The sequence below is a fragment of the Conger conger genome, chromosome 2, assembly GCF_963514075.1.
Source record: "Conger conger chromosome 2, fConCon1.1, whole genome shotgun sequence".
In the NCBI taxonomy this organism is placed as follows: Eukaryota; Metazoa; Chordata; class Actinopteri; order Anguilliformes; family Congridae; genus Conger; species Conger conger.
Genome location: NC_083761.1, coordinates 59,611,854 through 59,627,305, shown reverse-complemented (window position 1 = coordinate 59,627,305; position 15,452 = coordinate 59,611,854). Strand labels below are relative to the sequence as shown.

The 15,452-nt window shown below is 38.2% G+C and overlaps 1 protein-coding gene across 15 annotated transcripts in view; it reads left to right on the top strand.

The window, feature by feature from the left end:
- LOC133115569 (RNA binding protein fox-1 homolog 1) overlaps nucleotides 1-15,452 on the top strand; it is a 298,065-nt gene that overhangs the window by 264,275 nt on the left and 18,338 nt on the right. For all 15 annotated transcript variants that reach the window (XR_009705835.1, XR_009705834.1, XM_061225379.1 and 12 more), the window contains 2 exons: nucleotides 8,069-8,201; nucleotides 13,515-13,554. Coding sequence is in view for 13 of the 15 variants with exons in the window: in XM_061225379.1 (XP_061081363.1) it covers nucleotides 8,069-8,201; nucleotides 13,515-13,554 (173 nt within the window). In the remaining 2 variants the exon portion in view is untranslated. The remainder of the gene's footprint in view (nucleotides 1-8,068; nucleotides 8,202-13,514; nucleotides 13,555-15,452) is intronic.

Below are 15,452 nucleotides of genomic sequence, written 5' to 3'. Positions count from 1 at the left end.
AGTTTGGCAGCTAAAAATATTTTTTAAATCTATAAAAATATATATTTTATTTAACTATATGTATGCATACTGTGGCATGTACATTTGAAAAGATTGCATTGCAGAAAAAACTGTGGTGCATTATCTGCATTCCTCTGGGCAGCAAAATGTGCAAAGCAATTCCTTAGAATACGCAGATATGCATGTATGCTGTTTTTTATGCTGATGCCGTTTTTTTAATTACATATGTCTTTTATAATTTCCCTTGCATTTTTAATGTTCCAGTTCATATATCCAGAAGAAAATGTTAAATGTAATTCATACTGTACTGCCCAAAAATCACGTTTTGCAGTGCAGTATATTTTTGCACTTATGAGGATCAACTCATTGAAGAGAACAGCAGTACAGTGCTCTTCAGTATATCTTTGAGATTGTTCTATGGTGGATTAAAACGGCCCCTGTATTTATTTATGTTTATTTACAATATTTTAAAAAGAAAAAAATGCATATACACAAAATTTCTTACGGAGGAAATAAGGTTCCAATAATACCTTCATAAAAGCAGTTGCAGTAAAATGTGTGCAGGTTTACACTGAAATTGTATGCACACAGGAAAGCCAAGGAGAGAGGTCCCTAATCCCGGGCTGATAGAACACCTTTCTCAAAGACATATGGGCCCTCTCCCTTAAAACTGTAAACACAAAACAAATTAGAAAAATAATTGCCCTATAAAGCAGTTGTGTATTTTTATAGCTTTGATGCAGAATCTGCCTCCTGTTGGGCTCTGCATCTGCTCCATTTTAATCTTTCCCACAACGCTAAAACTTTTACTCTCTTTTTTTATGCCCCTTGTAGTCGTCCATGCTGCACATTTCCATTTTTCATTCAGACCATCGATACTGCGGGGTGCTGTGGGCGCCTACCATTTTAAATGAAAGAGCATAATCTAACTTGTTTATCCTGTAAATATTCATGTTTTCTATGGCTCACAGATGTATTTTCTTTATGATTGGTTCCATATTGGAATATATGTATGCTCAAGCGTACTCGTCTGAAAATGCCTACGCAGCACATTTTAAATGGATGCATGTAAAAATGCAGCATGTATTTCTCAAGTAAATAATGTTCAGACATACATTACAATATATTGAGTGCCTCGTGTTTGAGTGTCTGTGTGCTGTTATATGTGCTAATAACCGTATGTGTGTGTGTGTGTGTGTGTGCTACCTGCATTATGTCCTTTTTTTATATGGAAGAAAATAAGCACACAAGGTTTTTCCTTCCGATGTTTGGAATCACAAACAAAATTACTGTTTTAATATGAGCAAATAATCATTACGAGTTATGTATTTGGTGTGCAACAAAAAAGGCAACATTTGAGTAGATTTGGAGGTTGATCCACACCATGAGGTATGAAATCACTGGCACTGGTGGCATGGTCAAGGGGCTGTATCCCACTAATGCCCCGTAATTCATTTTATAAAAATACAAACCACCTGCTTCATGTCAACAAATCTTTTTTTGTTTGTTTTTAAATGGTCCAAGTAAAAGGATTAACAACAAAAGAAGATTACAGACAAAATGGTCATGGAATCCACTATATCCATTGTAGTTGATTTCATACACTGGCACTTCAGATGTTTGTCGTGCTGTTTAGCTGAATCCAGTGTATGCTGATCTTCGCATCTCTGAGTAAAAGCAATAGAAACAGAAAATACTACCAGCCAATTTACTTTTTTTCTGGCTAGTACTTATAGTAACATACTGTTTTTAATTATTTAGCATACCGTATGTGTTTTTAGTTTATTACAGCTATATATAACCCCCAACCCCCCTTCAAGGTTGTATGTGAATATCTAAATCTAGACAGAGTAGAAGTAAAAACAGCATGCTCTCATTGGAAGGGGCTCTGGTAAAGCCCAGGGGTCTGTGTACAGCGATGTGACAGTAGATGAGGCAGATTAATTGCAGCGTCGTTCTTTGTGAACAAGTAAGCTTCTCTAATTAGTCACTCTTTCATCAGCTCTATTTGCTATGTAAATTTTATTTAGAATTTGTTATTATTTCAAATCCTGTGATACCTGCAGTCAAAACAGTACAAATCCATGTGGAATCTCATTCTGACTGTGCCATTGCTGATGTGGCTAGCAGTCCTGCAGGGTAGATGGCCCTAACAGTGCCTAGTGAGGGATTGTTTTCGGTGATTTTAAGTCAATGGGTGATTTCCCATCTCATTGCAAACATGACATGTTATAACTCTATAGCAGTGTCAGAAGTAAATCATTAGTGCTTTGAATTAGAAAACATATATTTGTGTGTGCATGTGCTGGTGTGTGATTTGAATACACATTGATAATTAAAACCATTTTGAATATGACAGTGAATTAAATAACTTAAAATGAATAATAATAATAATAATTTATTTTGTGCAGAGCTGTGAATGCTGTAATTTAAGTCAGTGTGGCAGGTCTATATATTTACCACACAAGTGCCTGCATATTTAGCACACAGGCCAGTATTTGGTTTTGAGTCCAGACCATGACAGTCCCAGCTGCAGCTGGCTGTCCCACGGGGCAGTGCATAATTAGTCGTAACATCGCCAGAGGAGAAGAATTTACTTGGCTGGACATCAGTGTGTCATTGTGCACCAGTGACCCCTTCCGGTCAATTGATATCTACAGTCTGCTGCAGCTACTGGAGATTGAAATCAGAGCCGCATCCTTGTGATGTACACACATTTTATGCACACAACTACGTACTGGGTTTTATTATAATCTACTGTATTCCTAGTTTTCTATGTTCTATGTTTCATATATACACTTATTGAGCACTTTATTAGAAACACCAGTATACCTATGTATTCATGCGATTATCTAATTAGCCAATCACTGTGGCAGCAGTGCAGTGCATAAAATCATGTTGAAATGGGTATCAACCATCAGAATGGAGGACAAAATGTGATGTCAGTGATTTTGACCGTGGCATGCTTGTTGGTGCCAGACCAAGTTTGAGTATTTCTGTAACTGCCGATCTCCCGGGATTTTCTCGCCCAACAGTCTCAAGAGTTTACTCAGAATGGTGCTCAAAATGAACTAAAAAAGCTGTGAGCGGCAGAGCTGACAGAATGTCTACGGTAATTCAGATAACCACTCAATTGTGGTGAGCAGAAAAGCATCAGAATGCACAATGTGGAACCTTGAGGTGGATGGGCTACAACAGCAGAAGACAACAATCGGGTTCTAATGCTGTCAGCCAAGAACAGAAAGCTGAGGCTGTAGTGGGTACAGGCTCACCAAAACTGGATAGTTAAAGACTGGAAAAATGTAGCCGGGTCTGATGAATCTCAATTTCTGCTGAGGCATACAGATGGTAGAGTCAGAATTTGGCGCCAACAGTATGAATCCATGGACCCAGCCTGCCTAGTGTCGACAGTCCAGGCTGGTGGTGGCGCTGTAATTGTGTGGGGAATGTTTTTTTTGCACACTTTGGACCTGTTAATACCAATCAATCATTGCTCGAATGCCACAGGCTATTTCAGTATTGTTGCTGACCATGTGAATCCCTTCATGGCCACAATCTTCTATTGGCTACATCCAGCATGAAAATGCACAATGTCAAAAAGCAAAAGTCATCTCAAACTGGTTTCAGGAACATCACAATGAGTTCAATGTTCAGTGCAATCAGTGGAGAGGCATGTCTTCTCTGAAACAGCAGAAGTAGTAAGAAGAGTGTAATCAGAAAAAACATCACCACTTACTGTCAAGGCTTTTTCCCTCATTACCGGACTTTCAGCTCAGTACACATTGGAAACCAAACAATTACTTTGTTGCTTTTACCCATGTGCATAACTTTTTATTATTTATTTTGTATAAAAAATGTGAGTTCATTCTAGTAACTTAATGCTAATGTGCCTAATTTGATGGCCAGTTAGCCACTGTTTACATTTTCGTAATATATGCAAAGCAGTTTTATATTTGCATTTTCTTTTCTGCTCTACTGAACATGTCCTGAACTCTGAAGTCAAAACAGGTACACAAAATCAAGATTTTTGTTTACGGTTATAACCCTACTGGTTACTCATTAAGCCCAGTCAGGATTTTTCATATACTATTTCATAATATCTCTTCTTGTAGCTTGTATTCATACACGTTGAAGAGAGTCATTTTCACTTTTAATATTTAAAATATTTATTTTCATAAATCTGTCTTTTTGTAGCCCTTTTTATTATCTGCTCAGATAAATTTGAGGATCATTGACCTAAATGACATCTAGTTCTAAACCCTTATTGCTTGAAGGTTTTTTTGGGTGGTTTGTACTGCCCCAGAAAGCAGGAAATAGCTTACTGTAAAGTCCAAAAGCTTAATATTCCACATCACCAACCCTAAGCTCCCTTTGCCACTAACATCATCCTTTGACTAAAATAAGGATAAACGAAACTATCCATCCATCCATCCATTATCTTAACCTGCTTATCCTGAACAGGGTCGCAGGGGGCTGGAGCCTATCCCAGCATACATTGGGCGAAAGGCAGGAATACACCCTGGACAGGTCGCCAGTCCATCGCAGGGCACACACACCATTCACTCACACACTCATACCTATGGGCAATTTAGACTCTCCAATCAGCCTAACCTGCATGTCTTTGGACTGTGGGAGGAAACCGGAGTACCCGGAGGAAACCCACGCATACACGGGGAGAACATGCAAACTAGGCCCCGGCCGACGGGGATTCAAACCCAGGACCTCCTTGCTGTGAGGCGGCAGTGCTACCCACTGCACCATCCGTGCCGCCATAAACAAAATTATTCAAATTTAAATTGACTTGCTTGACGAAGGCAAATTCGTTTTCTTTTTAAAAATGTGACAAAAGGTGTGAAACACCCATATTAACCATGAATAATTAAGCGTTATGGAATGAGAACCCATGCTATATCATGGATATTGGCACAGCTAGTGGGGGGGTTGGGCATGATGCAAAGCTGAGTTTCATTACACCCCTAGTTGCCAATATCTACGCTATACCACAGGTTCGAGTTCCATAACACCTTTATACAAGGGTTACCACATCTTAAAAAATTTCAGAAAGAAAGACAAGACAATGAATGTATTTTTAATGGCACTATGTTTCATAGTAAATGTATTCTTCCACTGAACAGTAATTTATTGGTTGCTAAGCAACATTAGCTAGCAATAATGTATTCCCACTGCACTAGCTAAGCAAAGGTATTGCTCATTTTAGCTAGCCATAATGTATCCCCACACCACTTGCTAAGCTATGGTACTAACATTAGCTACTAGCAATAATGTATCCCCACTGCATTACCGTTAGCTAGCTAGCTTCCTAGTTTATGTTACACCTGACAACACACCACATTTATCTTTCAAAATTTCACAAAAGAAAGACAAGACAAACTTTAAATGTATGTATCTTTATGGAACTATGTTTTATTGTAAATGTATTCTTCCGCTGACCAGTAGTTTATTGGTTGCTAAGCAATGTTAGCTAGCAATAATGTGTGCCCGCTGCAATAGCTAAGCAATGGCATTGATAACTTTAGCTAGCTAGTGGTGTCCCCACACCACTAGCTAAGAAACAGTATTGCTCACGCTAGCTAGCTATAATGTATCCCCACTCCACTAGCGAAGCAATGGTACTAACGTTAGCTACTAGCAATAATGTATCCCCACTGCACTAATGATAGCTAAGCAACGCTATGTAATAATGTATCCCCACTGCACTAATGATAGCTAAGCAACGCTATGCAATAATGTATCCCCCTGCACTACCGTTAGCTAGCTAGCTTCCTAGTTTATGTTTAACGGTAAAGGTCCAGTCATGGTAAAGAATTTGAGGAGATGAAAACGCCTCAGTTGTAACCAGGTTGTGCTTATGACGATAGTCTGACATCCAGCATGAGATGACTTGCAAGCATCCTGAGATGTGAAGAGAAACCTGCTTATCAGATCGAGGCAAGGAATGGAAAAGCTATCATCTGCAGAGAAATGTTGTTAAGAACCATGGAATGAGATGATAGATCCAAGGTCTTGCATATAACGGAGTATAGGGGCCAGCTGCATAGCCTTAGGGGATACCTGTAGGATGCGCCTAAGACAAGCTGCCATCCCAGGAAACCCTAAAGAAATGTCCAGAGATTTAAGATTCAATCCACTTTGGAGAAGTATGCAAGATCCCAAGTGAGGTCATGGTGGAGAGGGGAAGTGTGGTTTACAGTGTCAAGGCTGCATAAAGGTCTGATAGGATCACAACAGTTAGAGAAGGAAGACGGTCTAGCTGACTGAAGTACTTCAGTGTTGGGGAGCAGTCTTATTGGCGTGACCAGCCCTGAAACCTGAAAGGGGATATTTTGTCAAGAAATAAGAATGTTGCTTAGATTCTGCATGTTCCAGGATTTTGGAGAGGGATGGGGAGTAGAGAGACTGGCCTATAATACTGAAGTGTAAGTGTAACTCATGCCTCCTTAAAGGCACACATCATGTAGAAGATGATGAGTTGATCATGGACGAGATGGTTGAGAGTATGCTGGATGAGATGGTCTTGAAAAGAGGAGAGGGAATGTGGTCCAGGGCACAGGCGGTGGGATAATTTGATGTCAGCAGGTGTGATACTGTATGTCAGCATCAGTAAGATGTACGAGTTAAGGTATTCAGTTGAATGATTGTTGGATAGGGGACGGTGGGGAGGACCTTGATATCTGGAGATCTTCAGAGATCTTCGGAGGGAAGAGGGAAAGCTGAACAGAAGGCACTTTACCTGAGTTTTATTATGGTGCTTTGAATTCTGGATTAGAAAAGATACACTTTAACAGATGGACTACTGGAAGAGAAAACATGGAGTGTATATTTTATTCAGGTTGTTTTCAAGTGTAGTATTGACTGAAATGTAGTCAGTGGGTTATTTTATTAAATAATGTTACTGATGAATCATTAACCTGCTTTTATGAAGTAATTGTTTTTATTGCAATGTGATTTCCTTTAATGGGTGCAGGGCACATCACGATCTAGTAGGACTATAAACTAAATTACTTGTGTACTTTTAACCAGGTCCTTTTCACTGATTTTGTCACAGTAAAATGTATCTAAATTCACACTTCTTGCTGTACTGTGAAATGCTAGTAAAATTCATTTTGGAGGTGCTTTTGGATTTTTGTGTAGGTTAATAAACCAAATCTGAGACTACTGTTTATTTACAAAACAAAAGTAATTATTATTGTGAGAAAACATGTATACTCTCATGAAACAGTTTTTGCATGTTACCTTTAGATATGATATATTTTTGAGTAGAAACTGTGTCAGTGTGCTTCACTGTTTTCAGACAGCAATTTGATTTGCATATTTCTACCTTGTATCCCTCAAGGTCCACATCTGTCACCATGGATACCTACACATGCATATCCCTCATTGCATTTTAGAATGTCTGTGTAATTTAAATATTTTAACAGAGATGGAACACAACCCTCATGCACCTTACCAGAATTGCTGACATATTTACTGATGTTGTGAAGAGCAAATATGATGACCATTTCACCTGCAATGTGGTTCAATTGTGAACCTCAGTGTTGCACTTGACTGGACATGACACATGAAGCCTCACATTGGCATCATGGGCACCTAAATAATGGTGAATTTCAAATAATTACTGTAGAGTGCCCTTATTTTGCATTGATATTTCATGAAATTCGTATTCTGTTATGATTTCCGAGGTAGTACCGTTTCAGTGCGATAATATACACAGGCCCAATTCTTAAATTCTAAATGGAAGGCAAATGAAAACCAAAAAAAGTTTACATTATAGAGCTCTCCAGAAATATAACACCAGAACCTCATTAAATGTTTAACAAAACAGTTATTGTTGCAGACAAGTAATCTTCAGTTGCAAGAGAAACGGTAGAAAGCTGCAGTGTGTTGAATTATGTCACAATTAATGGCTAAAGGGAAAATAATACGATGCCACTGGTTGCTGGAGCAGAACAAGTAGAGTGGAGGTCCTGGGAAAAGGTGAGGCTTAGGTGACTGTTAGAAACTTTAAAAAGCATCAAATGAAGTGTTTTCTGTCTGTTTTTTTCCACAGTGCCCGGCTTCCCATACCCAGCTGCAACCGCAGCAGCAGCTTATAGAGGGGCACATTTAAGAGGCAGAGGGCGAACGGTCTACAACACGTTTCGGGCAGCAGCTCCGCCTCCACCCATCCCTGCCTATGGAGGGTGAGCAGCCGGGCCTCTTTTTAACATATAGCCCTGCCACAACTAAACGCTTTCGTGGTCACAACATGGTGCAGAGCATGCTGGTCTTGCTTCGCCACGGAAACCAACACAGCATGTGACCAATCCGAATGCCTGAAGACGTGTACCTTGCACAGAGTAATGAAAGATGACTGTAATTTGTACTGTCATGGTTGGTGGCTTTAAGCATTTTCAGTGTCATATGTTGTTATGTAAATTCCCTCAGAGATTGAATGCTGTAGAGAAGAGAAAGCTGTGAACAGTCACAGATTTTTTTCAGGTTTAAGACTGTAAGCACTGGGTGCTAAAAGAGGCTGGATGTAGTCCATTCTTATAAAACATGCCTTTTACAATCCCCTCAGTTGCTTTCAGGAGTTGAGCCCATTTTTACAACAAGGATCCTCCATTGAGTTTTAAATCTTTATAATGTGCCAGTCGTTGGTGTACTACAGTACAGCTTTTCATTGTTACCATTCATCAGTAGCTCATTCTTGTCATACGTATACCCATACTAAAACTGATTAAAATCATATATTTTATCTATTTAGATATTGGCAGTTATAAGACAAAAAATGTCCTTTCATACTAGACATTTTTAGATACATATTTCTGTATTTTTATACATTATATTGGAAACTGTGCAATTTGCTTTCTATTACTGCACACATAAATAATCAGTGTTGATTTATTTAATAGAATATGTATCCAAAATACATTTTATATGTGTGAGGTAAGCTAAATGAATTAGACTTTGATACAAATAGCATGTGTTCTAAAATACTACAAAACATTGAGATGCTTTGAGAACACTGTGCTTATACTGCATATTTTGGGGGAAATTTGCATAATGACTTTACAGTTTAAAAAGAGTTATGATGTCATGTAGCTAAACTCTTTTTTGTGAGGGTACTAAATCAATACTCACACAATGTGGCAGTGCTTTTGTCCAAAAGCACAAGATAATTAAACATGTTGAAGTAACGGTGAAAGAAAGAGATCCACATTGAGCCTTTAAAAATTATTTTCCCATTATTATCCTTTTTTTGTTCAGGATGTGGAACAAATTAGAAATTAAGCTTAATTCAAGAGGCATACATAAAAATAAATATAAATAAATTGAATAAACCCACGGTATTGTTTATGAAGAGCAAAACCAGAAAGCCATTATGCTATAACACCACAGTACATCATAGTGCTAACATATAAATGTTAAGAAATGTATGAGGCCCACGTGGGAAAAATAACATGAACAAAACAGCATACATATAGCCAGGCTTATCGGTTAATAAATCATACTGCATCGTCCCAAGTGTCTTGCCCTTGATTTGTTTTTGTACAGATGAATCCAAAGCCTCCTTAGCCCTTAAAGGAATACTTTTAAAACTGGATTTTAAGTTTTGTAGGTAGTTACCAATGGCACACAGGAGTTATATTTCTTGGAATGTGTTCTGAGGGCAGCATTAGATGCGATTGGTCCTTTCAGGCACCCAGTCAAAAAAATTAAGAGGGGGAGTCAGTATTCAACATGTCAGGACAACAGCCTTGTATGTTGAAATGACATCAGGGGTTTCCACCAGCTGATTTAGTGTGGTGGTTAGCATGATGGTCACTGATGCAGGAGACCAGCCTTCAAGATGTACTCTTTTTTTCACTTTTTTTACAAAAATAAAAAAATAACACATTACATTTTTCAGGTTAGTCCAGCGGGTGTGAGGAAAGTGTTATGTACGATCCAGGGAACCCAGACGCAGACCACAGGATAATCCAAAAGAGTAGTTTCAATGTCCAGTAGTCACAAGCCAAGAGATCCAAACACAGCCAAAAACGAAAAGCAAAAGAATAGTCGAAAAAACAAGCGAGAGGTCAAAATCCAGAAAATCACAGGGCGAAGGTACAGTAGGGCAAAAGCAAAGTCGAAGTGGTGTCTTTCAAGAATCTCTATAACAAGGCTTACAAACAATCGGCACTTATCAAGATCAACGTTCTGACAAAGAAGCATACTGAGACTGAGGTTTAAATACAAGAGGGAAGGTGACAATCTAGGCGGGGCAGAGGAAAAGGTGGGCTAAACAAATGGACAACAGGTGGGGAAACACAATAGGGTAATAACATAATAACGGGAGGGAGACGAAAACGCGGTCTGGATGCACGAAACAAAACATGCAAAACATACGGCTCCGGATTAGGGAGTAGACAATTGCATAGTTAGAAGACGTAGTGATAGTTAGAGACAGGTGCGAACACTTTGCTGAAATTAAACGAGTAATCAGGGATAGCATAGGGAGGCGGAGTTATAGAACAGTGCAGAAATACTAAGAGATAGCATTAGTGAGTTAGTTTCGTGAATATTTCTAAACTACCCAATAAAAGTGATTGTTAGTTAGTTAGTTAGTTAGACAGACAGTAAGTGTATTAATTGGATTAGTACTGTACAAAACCTAGATTAGTAGTAGTTAGTAAGAATCGTGCTTTACAACATTTAACTATCAAGAAAAAGCAGGAAGTAAGAATCGCGAGTTTTAGAAAAAATGTTGAACCCCGAAAAACTACCGTAACCACCCGAATAGTGGGGCACGCAGACAGGGGAGTGACTAGACTGATAAACATTCAGACGTAGACATAACAGGGGAGGACAATAGAGAACTGTAATGGGAAAACATAAACCAGGTACTATGGGAAATGAATAATAAACAAGAATAAACATGAAAACATACAGACCAAATACAGAAACATTACAGAAAGGCAATCTTCATTTCTATTGTTCTGTAATTGTGACCTGGCACAAGCTTCAGATACATGAATTGGCCGTTTTAAAAGGGAGGCAAAAGATCACTTACAAAATCACTATCTGGAATTGCATTCCCGAATATCAAAAATATCACCTAAATTTCAAAATTCTAATTGTTGTGTAAATATGTGAAATTCCATTAAAGGAGTAACATGGTTGTTTTTATTTGCACAAGAGGGAATTGAAGAAACACAATGGAAATATGTCCATTCTTTAGTTTTGGAGAAGTAAGGGTTTTTTAATTTCTCGTCCTATTTTCAACCAGTTGAGAATGTTATCCTCATAGTGTGTCACATGAGGATAACTGCTCCCCTTATACCCCCCTACAGGCAAAACAATGCAAATATTTGACTAACATTAGGTTCACTTAAATTAGACTGCCTTTTAAGGACTATCAGACTATTTCTGGTTATATTCATTTAGCGAATTAGTTTGCTTTCATAAGGTGACGTTATCGCTAATGTTTGCAAGCTCGTTTACTTTCATGAGGACGTTATAGTTGTGCTTTTATCATGCAAGCAGGAAAGCTAAAAGTATCTTTAGCCAGCATCTTGCACTTGTATTAACGAGGGTGATTCTGGTAAATGTAATCTTTTTATTTCATTATTTGATTTCAGTAGCTACCTGATCATCATCTTAAATACAGACTGAACTAGGTTCTGTTTTATATCTTCAATTTATTCAAGACTCACTATTCAATAGTTTACTCCAATGACTTACAAATTAAATTATTTTACTGCTGTAATCCCAAAATAGATATAGGGGGAGTTTTTCGCAAACAAAAGAGTCACTTTTCGCCAAGCATTCATATGCAAGGTATTGTGGGATAGCTACCTCACAAGAAGGTGGGCACTCTTTGGAGTATTATTGTTATATTTCAATAGGGAGAGCGGTTATCTGTGTTTTTAAGATACATTATAATGTGGGGCAGTCATTAGAAAAATTAAATAAAATTGTCTAACAAAAGGGAAAAACAGGTCGTTGACCAAATGTATCATAGGACCTTAATGGGAGATCAGGCTCACACTTCCTGCTGCAAATGATCCAAACACACAATAAAATGGTGTCATATTAAAAGATAAATTCTTGTATTTCTTCGACCTAATCAAAACTAAACTAAACTAAAATTACTACAACAGCCGGAATGCCTTGCACAGCTGAGTGTTTGATTGACAGCCACTTCCATGACAACGAGACAGATGCTCAGATGCTCAGATCAGTTCAGAGAAAGGAATTAGCTACACATTGAATGATGTTGCCACACACATTGTAACCATGAAACATACTGAACTCTCACCATTCAAGCCTCAATGTTAGTCAAAAACCTTTTCCTTAAGGTGCTGGAAAATGTAAATGTAAGGAGAGAGGGAGAATGGGAGCCATTTCACTATTGATAGAAAAATAGTTGTGGAATATGGCGTGTGGCCTCTCACGAGAAATCTTATAAAATGAGATAAGCCCTTGTAGGGTACATTTGTGGTCTCAATTTGCCTAGAACAGGGGTGCCCAATCATGTGCCATGGAGAGCTGAGAATATGCAGGTTTTCACAGCTGATTTCACTCACACTCTGAGTAAACCCCAGAACAACTCATTTTTTATGTCAGTCCATGTTCCATATTTGGGAGGGCTCCAGGGTTTACTCAGTTGCAGGTAACTCACCTGCTTCGTGGTACAGTCCTGCGATTTCTTAACTGTGCCTGATATTTTCAAGCACTCACTGGTAAAGACAAATTATATTTATAGCCTAATGGATGTCATTTACAACATATATAATATGATTCTGACTAGGGGATGCCATTTAATGGTATAACTTAAAAGTGTATTAATTAACTAGGTTGTCACTTGTCAGCTGATAGGAACTAAACAAGAGGAGGGAAACTTCTAGCACTTCTAGGCCACACTGATTTAAAGTGGCTGTGGCTGTAGATTTCTGTGGGCACCAGTCCCCCATTTCTGGATGGCCACTCTACATTTACATTTTAGTCATTTGGCAGACGCTTTTAATCCAAAGTGCATAGGTTCTTCCACAAGTTAAAGCAACACATCCAAAACAAGTAAAATACACTTGAAGTGCGGTTCTAAACATACAGTCATCATAAGTGCAATTCTATTTTTATTTTTTTATTTTTGTTGGGTTTGACAAGAGGGATAGGGATATCGGAAAGGGGGGGGAGGGGGGATCAGGAGGTAGGACTAAGGTACAGTTTGAAAAGGTGTGTTTTAGTCTCTCAAGGTTCAAAGAAAATTGACTAATGTCAAGGATGTCTCTTGAAATATGAAATCCTCTGAACTACAGTATCTCATAGAGTTAAATTAGAAAAAAGCTGAAGTATGCTTTTAATTCAGGAAAACTTGATGAGCCCCCCCCCCCCCCCCGCCCTCCCCATATTTCAAGCCTTTCCTTTTTTGTACATATCCAGACTAACCTTGGCGGAGCAGGAGTTACAGTATTTGCGCTTGCCATGTTAACATGTACTAAAATGTTTGTGTGTGTGCATCTTTCCAGGGTGGTGTACCAGGATGGCTTTTATGGTGCAGATATTTATGTAAGTATTCACTGATGTGCATGCTGTCTTTACAGATTACCCCAGCCATTCCTCATACAAGTTTACTACTGTAGAACAGATCCGATTGGTCTATTTACTGTTCCTGGGTCTGTCATAAAGAATTTAGGGAGAGATATCTCTTTGTGAAAGGACTTTTCACTTTCCCTGTACTCTGTTTCCACTGCAGAATTGTGGAAATGGCTTCATGAACAGAGTGCTTAGCCATACAAAACTAGAATTGGACTGTTACCTTAACTTACTTAATCACTTGTTGATATTTCTTCACTGAGAATTATTTGATTATTTGATTAGATTTGTAAGTGGTAGTTAGGCAGTGTAAACTGTTGCTAAGCACTCTTAAATTAAAATATGATAAAATAATTTATCATTATACAACATTCTGGCAAATTAAAAAGTAGCCTATTCCTTATGTGAGCAACTCACATTGATGCTACAGTATTGTGCACATAATAAATATGCACCTAAAAAAAAAGTCAACGTCAACCTAGCAACCAGGTGTGGGGGAATAAGATGCACATGCTGAGTTTTTTTCTAGAGTTTGTGTTTTTGTAATATGTATTTTAGATATTAACTCCATGCTGATGTTAATAGCTATCTACCCAAATAGTGTTACAAATAAAGTTCTGGTATTTTACTAATACGATCTAACTGCTGCAAACTTCATTGGTTACTCTCTTGTGCCCAGAGTATTAGTGGCCATTGTTGATTGTAGTTGTGGTTCGGAATATAAATGGAACAGATTTGTTGGATATAGAAGATATTTATTCAAGTAGGTGCTGCAGCAAGGACATTAAGATTTTCCCATGACCCTGGTTTTAAGCTGTTTTCACTCCTTGAATTTACCAGGCAATACCATACAATAGCTGTAAAATACAATGCCATGTGTTTTCTGAATATGTGACTTCTTTAACTTGAAGTTCAGGGATTGTCATATTCCAAATCAAACAACAGCCTGAAGCAAACATTTGCTCAATTGCGTACCTTTTATGATTGCACATGTGAATTGATCAATTAGAAATAACATTTCAAGTGTATAGAAATAGACCATTGCAAGCATTATATTTCTGAGGAATATCAGTTATTTATTCCTTGCCATTTTGAACATAACATGAAAACAAAATTTTGATTCATGAAGTTGCTTTTGGCTCCCATTATGTTAGTTTTCCCGGCTTCATTTTTACCAGTAAATCACTTGTGATCGCCAATCCCTTTGCATCAGGTTACAGATGTTGTCTTCGGGGACTCTTGTCTTATGCTTCTTCTAGCATCTCACACAGTGAATATAGTACAGACTGCTGCCCAGACCATCATACATTGATCTTTTGATAGACTGCACTTTTGTTGTCAACAATTGAGTGGTATCGTTGTACTAACCGCAGAAGCCACATACGTGGTCCTCTGGTGTGTAAAGAGAGAGTGTGCGGCTGTTTCTGTTCATAGAACTGATGATGATCTGAACTATTGGGTTTTTGCATTTCTGGCGTTTTCTATTGCATTGCAACCTACATTGGACCCACTTGAAGTCCAACATGGTACAGCCTCTCTCTTTTTCTCTTGAAAAATTGCATATTGCATATGCTTTGTGTTTTCTTTGATTCTCAGCAGGAATGACTAAGCATTTAATCAATCACCTTGTGTCCAATATTCGTCATGCAGCTTCCCGACTAAACCTCATTGGGATTACATTGGGATTTTAGACCTGGGTTCAAATAGTATTTTATTTTTTATTTAAATACTTTTCAGTGATCTATTGATCTTGGCTGGTGCATTTGACCCTATAAGGAAGAGGAAATGGGCAGGGTTTACACTTGTGGGATCATATAATTTGTTCCAATACACCAGGCAAGCTTAGTCAAATGCGTATTTCAATCCAGCAC